The sequence below is a fragment of the Dioscorea cayenensis genome, chromosome 19, assembly GCF_009730915.1.
Source record: "Dioscorea cayenensis subsp. rotundata cultivar TDr96_F1 chromosome 19, TDr96_F1_v2_PseudoChromosome.rev07_lg8_w22 25.fasta, whole genome shotgun sequence".
Classification (NCBI taxonomy): Eukaryota; Viridiplantae; Streptophyta; class Magnoliopsida; order Dioscoreales; family Dioscoreaceae; genus Dioscorea; species Dioscorea cayenensis.
In genome coordinates this window covers 125859-142443 of record NC_052489.1, presented here as the reverse complement: position 1 = coordinate 142443, position 16585 = coordinate 125859, and the positions used below count along the sequence as shown (strand labels likewise).

Sequence of the window (16585 nt, the reverse complement as noted above, 5' to 3'; positions counted from 1 at the left end):
GTAACTTGTAACACATCTTTCCTTTGCATGTCCTGGTTTCTTACAATAATCACATATCAACTTTTTCTTCCTAGAATTTGAATATATCTCTCTTTGTTGATCCTCTTGAATTAAAAAAAGAATAAGCCTGTGTGACAGATGGTAATGGTTTCATCATCAATATATTGCCTCTTACAGTGGTATATTGCTCATTTAAAGCCATCAAGAATTATATTAACTTCTGTTCTTCTTCAAATTTCAGTAAAATAGCAACTGAACCAAAAGAACAAGGAGGAAAGACCCATAAAAATTGTACTCTATCCCATAATCTTTTGATCTTTGTATAGTTTGCTGCAATACTGCTTGCAGCCTGGGAAGTCTGAGATAATTCCTTTTGGATTTCATTGAGTTGAGCCCCATTAGATTGTCCATATCTGTCTTCAAGTTCTATCCAAATCTGATAAGACAAACTTGAAAGAGAACACTCTCTGATTTCTCTTTTGTTAAATAATTCAAAATCCAGGAAATCACCATATTATTACACCGAATCCATTGCTGTAAATATGGTGAACTATCATCAGGCTTCAGGCAAGATCCATCTACAAACACTAGTTTATTCTTTGAAGATAAAGCTATAGTCCTTGCTCTTTTCCATGGACCAAAACCAGTCCCATCAAAGCTTTGAGAAACAAGAATGTTTCCAGGATAATCAGAAGGATTTAAGAACAAAGGGCTAGAAGGATCATTCACATCAGCCATTGAAGCGAGATTGAACAACAAGAACACCAAGAAACCAGGAAACCAAGAAACCAGCAGCAGAAAAAGAACAACTATTGAAGAAAATTCAGTACAAAAACCAAAAAATTCACCCCTGTAGCTCTGATAACATGATGATTTTTGAGAAAAACAATGCAGAATCCATTGTTTAGATGAAGGAAGAGCAAATCAAATGAAAAATCAGAGTGAAAGGAAGGAGAATGGATTCAAAATTCTCATTGTTTAATCGCTGTCTGAACTCTGAAGTGAATACAATGATATTTATAAGTACAAGCATAAGTAATTTAGCTAACGTGGCTACAGTTATAACAAACTTATGATGACGTCGACCAATGAAACAGAAAAAACTCTGCTGATCTGGAGGCTGACTCAGCATCAACCAAGTTAACCGTTTCAGCTTCAAGTCTTCAAAATCCTCTCCGAAAATCAGAGTAGCTTCAGAGTAACCTCAGCCTGACAATTTCTTCAATCCTTCTGATTCCATAGCAGAGTAAAGAACCCTCAATCTGAAACTCTTCATCACCAACAGCTCTGCCAGTTGCTGGGATGTCAGATATGTTTGGAAGTGTTCCCAGTTATCGTCCTCCTTTCACTATCAATCACTACCTTGGGTACATGAACGATCTTAGCCCATTCTCTTCCATCATCCTGTTCCAACAGGTTCTTTAAGACTGGGCAGCCGTCAATGTGCAGCTCCTGCAGCTCTGCAGGCAGTCCATCTACAGGTAACATCGCCAATGGACAGTCACTAATAACCAAAGTCTCGAGGCCTGAGACATGTAGCAGTGGAGGCAAGCACAAGAGATTAGCACAGTTGCACAACGTCAAAAGCTTGAGCATGTCTGGCAGCCTGGTCTCCTTTGGAAAATAGTTGAGCTCAGAGTAGTCACAAATCTTCAAATGTCTTAATGTTGTCAGGCTCCCTAAACATTTGAGCATTGGGTTGATGAGCTCCACACTACATGAGCTGATCCTGAGGTCTTCTAGTGATGCTGGGAGCAGGCCTGTGGCCTCCTGAAAACTGCAGCTGACCTTTGGACAATTGTATATGTGGAGGTTTTTTAATGAAACAAGTGGTTTGAACAAATCCATTGGCAGTGATACAAGCTCTTCACAGTTGGCAATAGTCAATTCCCTTAGAGACTTCAGCTCCTGGCTCAGCAATCCATTTCTCAGCGATGTCAGATTCGGACAATCATGTATGTACATATATGAGAGTGCTGCTGCTGCTGCTGCTGATGATGATGATGATGATGATGATGAGATTGCTGTCTTGAGTTGCGGAAGGCAGCTCACTCCTGCTTCCAATACAGTTAGCTTCATCAGTGTTGGAGGAAGTTGTGGCAGCTCTCTCAACTCCGGACATTCTCTTATCTGAATTTCCGTGATGCAAGGGAACACGCCTTCACCTTGTGCAATCACCCATTCCTCCAAACAAGGCATGTCTTCAAGCACTAGTTCGATCAATGATGGAAATCCTTCAAAACCCAAGAACTCTTGCCCAATGTGTGTGACACTATCCATTCCACCAATGTCTAGATATCTGAGGAATGGGAGCTGCCCCAGAGGTGGGAGGAACTTGCTATTCTTGCAGTTGGATAAGTGAATGGTGTGTAGACTGGAGAGTGATGAGCTGCCTAGCCAATCTGGAAAGAGGAATCCTGAATAGCCCTTGATTGAGAGCTCTCTGATCTCATTCTGTGGTTGCAGATATCTGAGCACCTCTACTTGGATACATTCTTCTAAACTAGCAACATGTATTTCCTCAGACCATATAAGCTCTAGTGAAGTGAGTGATGCTTTGGCGTTCAGCATAGCTTCTCTCGCCTCTTCTCCACTGATCACATTCTCAAGATCAGAGATGCAAAGATGTCCCCGAAGCTCTGTCATGTCCTTCAGCTCAGTTATGTGGAATCCCATCCTCTGGCGAACGTTGAATTCCCCAAGCTTCTGCAAGCAGGTTAGTTTCCCTATTCCTGCTATCTCTGATATGAGTAGTCTGTTTGCTTCCAGATGCCTTAAATTGACCAGACCAGTGATTCCTCTTGGCAGACGGCTCAGTTCATTGCAATGTTTCAGTCTCAGTGTTTGTAAATTGTATAACTTGCTGATAGAAGAAGGCAACGCTCTGATTCCAGTGCCAGAGAGACCTAGATACCTTAGCTGATCTAAATTGCCAATCGAGTTTGGCAACTCATCAATATCTCGGCGGTTTAGGTCCAGAACTCGCAGAAATTTTAGTCTCATGAATAGATCATCTGGGATCAGGCCAGTACTAGATTTGTAACCTTGCAAGAGCAGTAGTGTTCTTAGTCGATTGAACCTGTAGAATGGCACAAATGAAGTATGCATTGTGTGACTGCATGAGAATGATGAATGAAGAGCTTTATCAGTCATATCATTCTGCAACTTATCCTCCAATCTAACACATTCACCAATGGAGATAGATTGTGCTAGATCATGGATGGCATCATGCATTACATAATTGCCTTTTTGAGCTTGAAAGAAGGACCTGCTTACTAGCTCGTCAAAATAACTGTAACCAACGTCCTCCATCCTTTTCCTTCCTTGATGCTGAATGAAACCGAGAGCCATCCACATGTGCACCAGATCATCTCTTCCAAACACATAATCTTTATGAAAGACAGAACAAAATGCGAAACACTGCTTGAGATTCGGTGGCAAATGTTTGTAACTCAATCTAAGAGCTGGCATTATGTTGTTCTGGTCAGTTGGCAGCTCCCAAATTTCACTTCTCAAGATGTTTTCCCATTCATCTTCATCGAGTTTGGAATATAAGAGGCTCCCCAGTGTCTTTGCTGCTAAGGGCAATCCCTTGAGCTTCTTGACAATCATCTTGCCAATTATCTCCAACTTCGGATGCCCACTTGAGCTGCCATTCACAAATGCACAACTTCTGAACAATAACCAGCAATCCTCGTCTGATAATTGATTCAAGTAGTACGGCTTCAAAGCACCCATGATCAGTCCGACGTTTTCATTTCGAGTTGTCATCAGAATTTTGCTTCCTCTTTCTCCTGCAGCTAAAGCGGCATAGTACCTGCTCCATTTCTCCCGGTTCTCATTCCAAACATCATCCAAAACAAGTAGAAACTTCTTCCCTTTCAGCTTTTGAAACAGATCCTCTTGTAACAAGTTCAGGTTTGTGGTGTTTGTGTTGGTGTTAGAGTAGTCGCTCAGAGTGCACTCTAATGTCTCTCTGGTCAGCTTCCTTTCATCAAAATTCTCAGAGACACACAACCACATCCTTAGCTGGAAGTGTTCCTTGACTCTATTATCATTGTAGACAAGCTGGGTAAGAGTGGTCTTCCCAAGCCCCCCCATACCAACAACAGGGAGGATTGGAACATTAAAATGATTGTTGAATCCGTCACCCGTGGCTAACAACAATTTCACTATATTCTCTTTATCTTGTTCTCTACCAAAAACACGAGAATCATCAACCAGTGAGCTGGTCTGAGGTTTCTCTTCGATTTCAAGCCTGCTCGCGTGGTTGTTCAGCACTTGCAGGCCAAGAACATTTCGTTCTCTAGATATCTTGTCTAATCTCTCATTGATGCCTTTGATTTTGTGTGCCAATTTATAATCAAGAAAAACTTTGTTGAAGAAATAGCAAGAGAGATACCTGCTTGCCTTTTGGTTCTTCAATTTTGAACGTTGAACTGCAGTTTTGTTTTTGTCCAGCAAGTCATCAATGTCAACGGCGACATCCTTGAGCTTCACGAGCCAACCTCTGACTGGTTTATCCTTCAACTGTTTTTCCTCTGCATCTTCAAGCAGGTCTTGTATGGATGACAGCGTATTGGACAGGTACTGAAACTCTTTCTTAGCATTCCGGAGGGATTGGTATTCGTCCAAGGCAGCAACAGCCAATTTCTCAAACAGAATCTGCAGGAAAGCAGATACAACTGCTGCTCCTGCCATTGTGATTTGTGCTGTTCGATCGGGGCAGACACACACACACAGGGAGAGAGAAAGAGAGATGGTGCCTATTTCTGTGTGAAATTTGATAAGCTTGACTTGTTGATCGAGTCCTGCCTGGATAGTTTCTTAGTCAACTTTGGTTGCCTATGGTGTCTACATGTCTCAGGTTATTTTTATACATATGTATATGTATATGTATGCATATATATATACACACATACACACCAGTTTACAGGTGGCCAAATTTTTTTGAGTGACAAGTCACAAAGGTGGATCTATTATGGTTGGTGGAGTATGAAACAAAGACTTCCTTGCATTAAACATTAGCAAAATTACATTATGATGCAGGGTTTTTTTACTTATTAGCCTATAAGACTAAGAGCACATGTGCTCCGCGGCAGCTCAGCCTCAGCGTGTCAGCAGCAGGGCCCTTTTCGTCCTTTTCTAACAGAACAAAGGTCATACTCTAATATTTAAATAACAAAACATTATAAACTAGTTACGTCGAAATCATATGGTAATGGAAACAAAACTCTCGAAATTACATGGCAATGGAAGTCAAGTGCTCGATTAAGGGTCAGTCAACAACAACTCAAGCTTATCAATATCCAGACTTAAAAGAATTACCATCACCCATCTCTAACCTCCTCCGGCCAAGTCAACTCTGTCAACACGAAGAGCACAATGGCAGGAGAAGCAGTTCTATCTGCTTTCATGCAGGTTCTATTTGAGAAGTTGGCTGTTGCTGCTTTGGATGAATACAAATCTCTCCGGAACACAAAGAAAGAACTGCGAAGCCTCCGCAACACATTGTCATCAATACAAGACTTGCTTGAGGATGCAGAGAATAAGCAGGTGAAGGAGAAGCAGGTGCGGCGTTGGCTTATGAAGCTCAAAGATGTGGCCTATGACATCGATGACCTGCTAGACGAGTACACAGCGGCAACTCCACGTCCAAAGGTAACAAGACATCTTCTCACTTGCAATTTTTGCGTCAACGAAGCTTTGCTTACTTCTAAAATAGCACGCAAGATCAAAGGCATCAATAAGAGGTTAGAAAATATCTTTAGAGAACGAGATGTTCTCGGTCTTCAAGTGTTGGGCAGAAGAATTGAAATTGAAATTGAAAATGAAATTGAAGAGAGGCCTCAGACAAGCTCGCTGGTTGATGGTTCTCATGTTTTCGGAAGAGAACAAGATAAAGAAAATGTAGTCAAATTGCTGCTAACCTCTAGTGAAGGATTGGGATTCAACAATCGTCGTAAAGTTGTAATCCTCCCTGTTGTTGGCATGGGTGGGCTAGGCAAGACCACACTCACACAGCTTGTCTACAATGACAGCAGAGTCAAGGAACACTTCCAGCTGAGAATGTGGGTGTGTGTCTCTGAGAACTTTGATGAGAGGAAGCTGACCAGAGAAACACTGGAGGGGACTCTAGTTGACTACAACCACAACAACAGCAACCACAGCACCACCACCACCACCACCACTACCACAAACATGAACATGCTGCAAGAAGATCTTTTCAAGAGGTTGAAGGGGAAGCGGTTTTTGCTCGTTTTGGATGATGTTTGGAATGAGGACCATCAGAGATGGCAGAGGTACTATGCCGCATTGACCGCTGGAGACATAGGGAGCAAGATCATGGTGACAACCCAGAATGAAAATGTTGGGAGGATTATGGGTGGCTTGCCGGCCTACCATTTGAAACCATTGTCAGACCATGATTGTTGGTCTGTGTTCAGGAATTGTGCTTTTGTTGATGGTAACTCAAGCGGGCATCCGAAACTGGAGGAGATTGGAAAGGAGATTGTCAAAAATCTCAAAGGATTTCCCCTTGCAGCAAAGGCCCTGGGGAGTCTCTTGTATTCCAAATTAGATGAAAATGATTGGAAAAACATCTTGAGAAGTGAAATTTGGGAGCTGCAGCCAGACCAGAACAACAACATATTGCCAGCTCTTAGACTGAGCTACAAGCATTTATCCCCAAATCTGAAACAGTGCTTTGCATTTTGTGCAGTGTTTCACAAAGATTACGTGTTTGAAAAGGATAATTTGGTGCAGATGTGGATGGCCCTTGGTTTCATTCAGCCTCAAGGAAGGAAAAGCATGGAAGACATAGGAAATGGTTATTTAGATGATTTAGTAAGCAGATCCTTTTTTGAAGCCCAAAATGGCAGTTATTTCATGCATGATGCAATCCATGAGCTGGCGCGATCAGTCGCTGCAATGGAATGTGTTAGATTGGAAGATGGTTGGCAAAACACTACCTTCTCGAAGAAAGCCCGCCATTCCTCGTTTTCCTGCAGTAACACAATGGACACTTCCTTTGAACAGTTTTATGGGTTCAAAAGCCTAAGAACTCTGTTGGTCCTGGAAGGATACAAATCCAGGACTAGGCCAATTCCAAATGATCTATTCTTAAAGCTGAAATTCCTGCGAGTGTTGGACCTGCAGCGCAGAGACATCGATAAGCTGCCATCCTCAATTGAAAATCTGCAACAACTGCGATATCTCTGCCTATCTCGAACTGGTATTAAAGCACTGCCATCATCCCTTACCAGGCTGTGCGGTTTGCAGACGCTCAAGCTGAAATATTGCACCGAACTGAGCCATCTACCAGTTGATGTGACTAACCTAATCAACCTCAGACATCTTGAAGTAAACAGCTCACTGATCTTGGATATTGCCAGAATTGGGAAGCTCGCCCACCTTCAAAAACTCGCTGAATTCTTGGTTCGCCGGAGCAATGGATTCAGGATAACAGAGCTAAAGCACATGGCGGAACTTCGGGGTCATCTTCGCATCTCTGGTCTTGAGAATGTGACCAGTGGTGATGAGGCTGTTGAGGCTATGTTGAGTGCCAAGAGTTCCCTTTCCTCACTGGAGCTTGTTTGGTGCAATGAAAGCCTCATGGACGGCCAGTCAATCCAGCAAGATGTCCTCAGAGGCCTCCATCCGCATGTAGAATTGAGAGAGCTTATAATCAAGGGATACTCAGGATTCCGCTTTCCGGGATGGCTGGGGAGTTCGTCACTGTCCAGTCTACACACCATCCAGCTGTCAAACTGCAACAAGTGCATGCTCCTCCCACCTCTTGGGCAGCTCCCCTTCCTCAAACGCCTGGACATAGATGGATTGCAAGCAGTCACACACATTGGGCAAGAGATTTTAGGCCAAGGTGAAATCATGGGATTTCCATCATTGAATGTACTAGTGCTCCAAGACATGACTTACTTGGAGGAATGGTCGGTGGCAGAAGGCCAAATAGTGTTGCCTTGCATCACCGAAATCCAGGTTAGTGAATGTCCCAAGCTGAGAAGGCTACCACCAGTACCTCCGACGGTAAACAGGTTGACAATATCAGAAGTGGGAGTGAACTGCCTTCCTCAACTCAAGAAGACATCAGCAAATACTACTAGTACTGCACTCTCATCCTTATATGTACATGAATGCTCCAGTTTGAAATCACTGAGTAATGGATTGCTGAGCCAGGAGCTGAACTCTCTCAGGGAATTGACAATTGCCAACTGTGAAGAGCTGGTGTCACTGCCAATGGATGGCTTCAAACCGCTTGTCTCATTAACAAACCTTCACATCTACAACTGCCCAAAGCTCAAGTGTGGTCTTCCGGAGGCCACAGATCTGCTTCCAGAATCACTTGAAGACCTGAGAATCAGCTCATGCAGTACAGAGCTGATCAACCCAATGCTCAAATGTTTATCGTGTCTCACATCACTAACGCACTTGAACTTGACCGATTGCTCTCAGCTCAGCCATTTTCCTGAGGAAGCCCAGCTGCCAAACATGCTCAAGTTCTTGGTTTTCTGGAACTGCGTTAAGCTCTGGCGGTTGCCTCCGTTGCTGCATGTTTCAGGCCTCGAGAGCTTGGTCATCAGCAACTGTCCATTAGTGAGCTGCCTTCCGGAAGAGGGCCTCCCTGCGGAGCTCCAAGAATTGTGCATCAATGGCTGTCCATTGTTGATTGACCTGCTTGAAGATGACAGTGGGAGGGAATGGGCTAAGATTGCCCCTGTATCCAAGGTGGAGATTGATCATGTCCGGAGAGCAGGAATGGATGGCAAGGCAGCATTTGGCTCTATCAAGTGGAGGCTTGGAACTCGGAGTTGAATCACTTGCGCAAGGGTACCGGTGAAGTGGATTTCAACTTAATTTGTTTTCAGACGCATCAAAGTTTGCTTGTCCATTTTAAAATTATAAATGAATAATCAAATCATAGTTCATAAATTCTCGTGCCTATGAATTCTACAATTGTATTAAATAATCTTAATCTTAAAATTTTGAAAATGATTCAACAAATAATCTTACTAAAAACATAAGCATTCAACTTCCTCTTTGTCTGCTCATCTCATCTAATCATCAATCTCCACTTTGGGTACATGAGCAATCTTGTCCCACTCGTGTTTCTCGCATTCCAGCACGCCCTTCAGCATTGGGCACCCATTGATGTTCACTTCTTGAAGCTCCACTGGCAGGCCGTCTTCAGGCAGGCACATCACCATCGGACAATTGCTGATCAACAAGCTCTGCAGCTTCAAAACATGCCACAGTGGAGGAACAGACTGGAGGTTGGCACAATTACACAGTACCAGGGACTTGAGCATCCTTGGTAACACCTCCCCAGCAGGAAAACAATATAGTTCAGGGCATTCATCAATCTTCAAATGAGTCAGTGATGTGAGACTGGTCAGAGATTTTAGCATTGGGTTGACGAACTCCAGACTGCATGAGCTGATCCCCAGGCCTTCCAGTGTTCCTGGAAGCATGCTGGCATCAAACTCCATATGAGCGCAACTAAGTTTGGGGCAGTTGTAGATGTGAAGGTTTTTCAGTGAAACAAGTGGCCTGAAGCATTCAGCTGGCAATGAGACCAACTCTTGACAATTAGCAATTGTCAACTCCTTGAGAGAACCCAGATTTTGGCTTAACAATCCTCCCTGTAAAGATGTCAGGTTGGGACAGTCATAGACATTCAAGAATGAAAGTGCTGCTGAGTAAGTTGATGACGGCCTCAACTCTGGAAGGCAGGTCAATCCAGCTTCTGATATTGTTAACCTGGTCACTGTCAATGGAAGTTGTGGCAGCTCTCTCAGAAATGGGCATTGGCTAATCCAGATGTCAGTTATGCAGGGGAATTGTGCCTTATGGCCTTCTGAAATTTGCCATTCCTCCAAATATGGCATGTCTTCGAGCACTAGTTCATTCAGTGATGGAAAGCTAATAATTTCACCATTGCTTGAAAACTCTTGCCCAATGTGTGTCAAACTGTACATTCCACCGATATCTAGAGATCTCAGGAACGGCAGCTGTCCAAGAGGTGGGAGGAACTTGCAGTTCTCACAGTTGGACAGGCGAATGGTGTGCAGGCTGGAGAATGATGAACTGCCTAGCCATTTCGGAAAGTAGAATCCTGAATAGCCCTTGATTGTAAGCTCTCTAATTTCAGTTTGTGGTTGGAGGCCTCCAAGCACCTCCTCTTGAAGACATTCTTGTGCACCATACTGGCTTTTATCGGACCATACAAGCTCCAACGCAATGAGGGATCTCTTGTTACTCAAATCAGCATCAATTGCCTCTTCAACACTTGTCACATTCTCGAGACAGGAGACTCGAAGGTTTCCCTGGAGCTCCACCATGCCCTTGAGTTCAGTCACCTGGAAACCTTTGCTCTGTCGAACAACAAATTCATCCAATTTCTGGAGGCAGGTTAGTTTCCCTATACCTGATATTTCTGTGATCAGTGAAGTTCTTGCCTCCAGATGTCTTAGGTTGATCAGGTTAGTCACATCTTTCGGCAGCTCTCTCAATCCATCACAATGTTTCAGTCTCAAAGTCTGCAGATTGTACAACCTGCAAATAGATAAGGGCAATGTGTTGATTCCTGTACCTGATAGGCATAGATACCGTAGTTGTTGTAAACTCCCAATGGAGTCTGGCAGCTTATCAATGTCTCGCCGATGCAGGTCCAACACTCGAAGAAATTTCAGCTTTAAGAACAAATCGTCAGAAACCAAGCAAGTCTTAGATTTGTATCCTTGCAAGAGTAGGAGAGTTCGCAGCTGTTTAAAATTGTAAAACTGCTCAAATGAAGTGTTCACTGAGTTACTGCAGGAAAAGGATAAATGGCGAGCTTTTCTTGAGCCAATGGTTCGCAGCCCATCCTCTAATCTAACACATTCTTCGATAGAGATGTATTGTGCCAGCTCATGGATTGCATCATGCATCACATAATTGCCTTTGTGTGCTTGAAAGAAGGACCTGCTAACTAAATCATCAAAATAACTGTAACCAATGTCTTCCATCCTTCTCCTTCGCTGAGGCTGAATAAAACCAAGCGCCATCCAGATCTGCACCAAATTATCCCTTTTTAAAAAAAGAACCGCAGGGGCTGTTTTATTGAAAAGAAGTAAATAGAACAAAAATACAAGGAGAAGAACTGAAAAAACAAGACAGACATTAAAATATAAAACCAGAATCGATGAACGATTTCATAACCCAGCGAGGGAGGTCGCGACCAAAAAGAAACAAGTTAAGGTTAGAGAAGTTGGCTCCGTGGGCGGCAAGAGTGACTGCGGGAATCATCCAAGTAGAGGGAATACAATGGACTTTAGGAAAGTTTAAATCAGCGAGAAGAGATCGAATATGGGTAAACTGAGAGCTGAATCTCCATTGGGTGACAAGATCAGGATGTCTGAGCAAAGAGATAGTTTCATTCGAATTGATGAAGATGTGCTTGATGCTCAGAGAATTATCCAGAACAGACTGAAGTGCAACAGCAAGGGCAGAGATCTCATCAACAGCAGAATTGGATTGAATCAAAGTGCAGCAACCTGCAAGAGACACAACATAATTAGAGTTTGATAGGAAAAAACCTGCAGAACTTACCGAAGAAGCCGGATTGAAATTGGAATGGGAGAACAAGAACAGCTCGTCAGCAATGGTAAAGTTGTGAAGGATGAGTTTTTGTCCGGCAAGGCCACTGTGACAAGTGGTGTATTCCTGAACATGGGAAAGAGCTCGACAGACAATGACAGGAATGTTAATAGGAGTATCTCGAAAGATGGCATCACAGCGGGATTTCCAAATGAACCAAGCGACAGCAGCAATGACAGAGATGTAATGCATAGAGAAGTTCCCATTAGTGAGCCAGGAGCCCTCAGCAAACCCATTAGGGAAATAAATACTAGCATTAAGCTTCAAGCCGAGGAAGTTCCAAACCTGTTTAGTAAGACTGCATTGACAAAAAAGGTGCTCGATTGTTTCAGGGAATAAGCCACACAAAATACAAGGGTTATCAGGGCCCAATCTCAATTGAAATAAGAAATTAGAAGTAGAGAGGCGCCCATGAAATAAGAGCCAAAGGAAATGTTTAGCCCGAGGGGCAATAAACAGTTTCCAGAGGACATGCCAACCAGACCAAGATTCAGACAGAATACCAGACTTATTCAAATGCTTATAGACAGTGGCAGCAATCTTGTGCTGTTTAGTGGAGGGGTTCCAAACCCAATGATTGCAGGAATTGGAATCAATAATACTGGAGGAGAGATCATGAAAATTAAAGTTCTGGCCAAAAACATGGAATAACAGAGGCTCATTCCAGCAATCACCACTAATGAAATCAGAAATAGCAAGAGAATCAATATCAGTATCAACATTAAGAAAGGTAGGCTTGAGGGCAATGGGGATCTCAAAGCACCAAGGGTCCCATAAAAAAGATGTTCTGTCCGGATTAATGGAGTTAATACGACAATTAGGCTTAATTCGAGTAGCAATCCTCGTGAGGTAGCGAAAAAACCAGGAGCACTTGGAAGGAGGATTGTTTCTCCAAAAATTAAAATCACCATATTTAGACCGCAAAATGTCCACCCAAATAGCATCACCATTGTTAAGAAAATTAAAAAAGTGTTTAGCCATCAGAGAATATTTAGCAAGAGAAAGATTTCTAATACCAATACCCCCCTCAGCCTTACTATCAGTGACAGTGTTCCAATTCAAGTTATGAATGCCCTTTCCATTGCTGCTTCTACACCAAAAAAATTTTCGCACAACTCTGGAAATCTCAGAGACAATGAAGTCAGGAATGGGATAGACTGAAAGGGTAAAGATGGGGATAGAAAGAATAGTAGTATTAATCAGAATGGTTTTAGCTGCTTGAGAGAGGTTGTAGTTGCTCCATCTAGAGCAAAGGTGACGAATCTTATCAACCAAGGGGTTAAATGAGGAAGCAGCAAGACGCTTAGGGGAAATTAAAATACCAAGGTATTTAAAAGGAAAGGAAGATTGAGTGAGATTGAGAATAGAGCAGATACGGGAGGAAACATGTTTGTTACACCAGGTTGGAAAGAAAATTTGAGATTTGGTGCGATTGGGTCGTTGACCGGAAATGTGATTATACAACTCTAAACACTGGTTGATATTCCTAGCAGCTTTCCTAGAGGCATTAGTTATAAGAATTAAATCATCAGCAAACATAAGGTGGTTAAAATTATGATTGTGATTCGGGAGAAAACCAGGGATCAAGCCAGAAGAGAGACCGTGGTTGAGATTGGTGGTTAGGATCTGGGAAACCAGGATAAAAAGGTAAGAAGAAATAGGGTCCCCCTGACGGACACCCCGGGACGAGGGGAACCAGGGGGAAGGATTACCATTAATAAGAAGAGAGAAGGAGCAAGAGTGAAGGCAAGCCGAAATCCAAGAAATCCAGAGTGCAGGAAAATTCATGCGGGCAAAAACAGCAAGAATTGCATTCCAATTAACAGTATCGTAGGCTTTCTCAATGTCAAGTTTGATAAGCATCCTGGGGGGGTTTTTGATATCAGATTCTAAAGTATGGGCAATCTCTTGCACAGCAATAATGTTATCGAAAGAGCAACGATTGGAAACAAAGCCAGCCTGCTCTCGACCGATTAAACTAGGGAGAACAAGCTGCATTCGATTCGCTAAAAGTTTGGAAATAATTTTGAAATTAACATTGCAAAGAGATATGGGTCTAAAATCAGAAACACAAAGGGGGCGATCTTTCTTAGGAATGAGAGTGATGAAAGTTTTACCCCAAGACGGAGGGAGAATGGATCTTTCTAAAAAACAGCGAACAGCCATGAACAAATGGTCCCCAACAATGGGCCAAAAACTACGATAAAACTCAGCGCTGAAACCATCAGGACCAGGAGACTTACCTGTGGGAAGATCAAGAAGAGTGAGATATACTTCCTCCTTGGTAACCTCCCGGATTAGAGAGCGAGCGATTGAGTCAGTGAGGCGGGGGAAATTGACCGGTAGAAGATCGATTAAGATGTCGTTATCAGTGGTGGGGGCTGACCAAAGGTTTTTGTAGAAGTCCAAAAAAGCATCTTCAATACTAGAGTGATTTTGACAGCGGGAGCCATTAGCATCGATAACCTGAGAGATGAAATTAGTGTGAGCGCGAATGCGAGTAGAGGCATGGAAAAAACTGGTGTTCCGGTCGCCATCATTGATCCAAAGCATGCGGGCACGCTGGGCCCATTTAATACTACATTGATTCTGCAAAGAAGCGAAATTAGCATATTCTTGCATTAAGAGAGATTGGGAAATAGAATTGAAATCAGAATTCTCAAGATTACTAATGGTGATTTCACTGGATAAAAGGTCCGTCTCAAGCGAATTGACACCCGATCTATGCCAGTTGGAGAGTTGATAACGAGCGCGAGAGAGGAGATGCGAGAAAGCTTGTAAGGGATTCCCATGGGGATGACAGTTCCAAGCATCACAAACAGCATCGTGGCAACCAACAAAATTCAACCAATTAATATCGAAGCGAAAAATTCTAGAAGTACGGGTAGGGAACGGGGAAGAGGAGAGAAGAAGAGGCGAGTGATCGGAGAAAGACCGGGGAAGATGATTAAGAGAGTTAGAAGCAAAGGAATTGGCCCAATCAAGGTTAAACAGACATCTATCAAGTCTGGCCCAGCGACGAGCAAGACCCATCTGATTGTTACACCAAGTAAAATGAGGGCCAGAAAAATTACTGTCAATCAGGTTATTAAGCTCAATAAAATTTCTAAAAAATCTAGCTTTACGATCATAGTAAGCAAATGTGCCACCTTTATGCTCGAACCTGTGGAGAATAGAGTTAAAGTCTCCCAGGATGAGCCAGGGGATATGTAAAGCAGAAAGTTTCGAAAGCTCACTCCACAAACAACATTGTTTACGAAAACGCAAAGAGTTATAGATAGCTGAAATAAGAAAGGTTTTAGAGGAGTTAATAGTAATAATGAGATGGAGAGCGCGTTTAGACACAGAGATAGGGGTGACAACCCCAACAGATTTAAGCCAAAGGACAATAATGCCGCCAGAGAAACCATCGGAAAGAATGGCGGCCCAATCCCAGTTTTTGGGAAGTTTCCTGCAGAAGCGAAAAAGACGATCAGTGTTAGCTCTGGTTTCAACAAGACAAACAACAGTTGGTTTGTGAGAACGCATAAGACGGAAGACACGAGTGGAGGTATCACGCGCAGAAATACCCCTGCAATTCCAGCAAATGATTTTAGTTGTATTCATGGAAAAACAAGATAAATAAGGAGGGAAGAGAAAGACTCCCTAGGAGCAGGGTTCGATTTCTCCGGGTTCCACTCTCCCCTTCTTGGGAGACGAACTGGGAATGTTAGACCCTTTCCGAACAAGAGAATCACGTCTGGCCTCGGTTTGGTATTGAGCTAAAGTCATATCATCATCCGGACTATCAGGAAGGATCTCTTCCTCCGACATCTCATCGTCATCATCTTCATCAGAGAAATCCTCATCCTGACAGTCATCTTCTTCCGTGCCCTCCACCTCAAGAGCAGCAGAAATTTTCTCGACTAGAACTGAATGAGAACAAGGGTTTGGATGGGAAGAGGAGGTGAAAGGGGGCTGGAGAGAGGACCGAAGAGTGGGAGGTGGGGAGGTCTGACGCCTTGGAATGAAGCGCTCTGCTTTTTCTGGGGGAGGGTGAAAGGAGGTGATTTGATTGGTCATGATGGGCGGTGAGGCTTTGGGAGCAAGTAAGGTCCCGTCTTGGGACTTGGTCAAGCTGGGCGGAGGGACTTTGGAAGTAAGCAAGGTCTCATCTTGGGACTCGGAGAGGGGAGTGGGAGCGAAAATCGAGGGGGAGATAACGGGCGATCTCTGAACCGAGGGATCAATGAGTGAAGGGTCTGGGGAAACAGCTGTCTCCACTGTAGGATTGATGTGAGTAGTGGGGGGCCGCCCACTATGGGTGAAGGATCTACCGCCACGTAGGCTGCGAGGAGCGGATCCTCGGGGGGCGACAATCTCGGGACTCGGATCGGGTCGCAACACCGCTGGTCGTGCGAATGGAGCGAGCGCCACCGCCACGACCGCGAAAGTGTTACCACGCCCGGCAGAAACCAAGAGCCAAGGGCCATAATCAGTATCAGAATTCTTGCCGTCCAGAAGAGCCGACGGGGGAGCGTCCGAAGAGGGGTCAGAGTCATCCATTTGTTGATCCTCGACTCCTGATACCAAACTAGATCCAGTTCCAGTCTGCCACACTGGGCGAGACGGATTAGGTCTAGTAGCACCGGGAGTCGCAGAAGAATTACAAGAGTTGGTCCCATGACCGATCAAACCACAGGAATAGCAAAAGGTAGGTAAGCGCTCATACAAAACGATGACAAAGACTCGATGGTGATCGTCGCCTATCCAAAAACCTCTACTGAGAGGTTTGGACAGATCGACATCAACACAGATGCGAGCAAATTTGGATCGGGTAAGAGCAGCGGTAAATTCATCAACTTTCAGAAGGGTCCTAAACTGACTAGCAATGGCTTCCAAGGTCTCTCCTTCCCAGAACTCAACAGGAAGGTTGTGAAGTTGTATCCAA

The 16585-nt window shown here is 43.7% G+C and overlaps 2 protein-coding genes across 2 annotated transcripts; one reads left to right on the top strand and one right to left on the bottom strand.

The window, feature by feature from the left end:
• Window positions 1–963: 963 nt before the first annotated feature.
• On the bottom strand, window positions 964–4830 carry LOC120249968 (putative disease resistance protein RGA3). Its single transcript, XM_039258687.1, has one exon. It carries the CDS (start codon window positions 4699–4701, stop codon window positions 1306–1308), a length of 3396 nt encoding a protein of 1131 aa, XP_039114621.1. The 5' UTR covers window positions 4702–4830; the 3' UTR covers window positions 964–1305.
• A 278-nt stretch (window positions 4831–5108) lies between these two features.
• LOC120250393 (putative disease resistance protein RGA3) lies at window positions 5109–8940 on the top strand. Its single transcript, XM_039259209.1, has one exon. The coding sequence runs from the start codon at window positions 5386–5388 to the stop codon at window positions 8830–8832; it is 3447 nt and encodes a 1148-aa protein (XP_039115143.1). The 5' UTR covers window positions 5109–5385; the 3' UTR covers window positions 8833–8940.
• Window positions 8941–16585: the final 7645 nt, after the last annotated feature.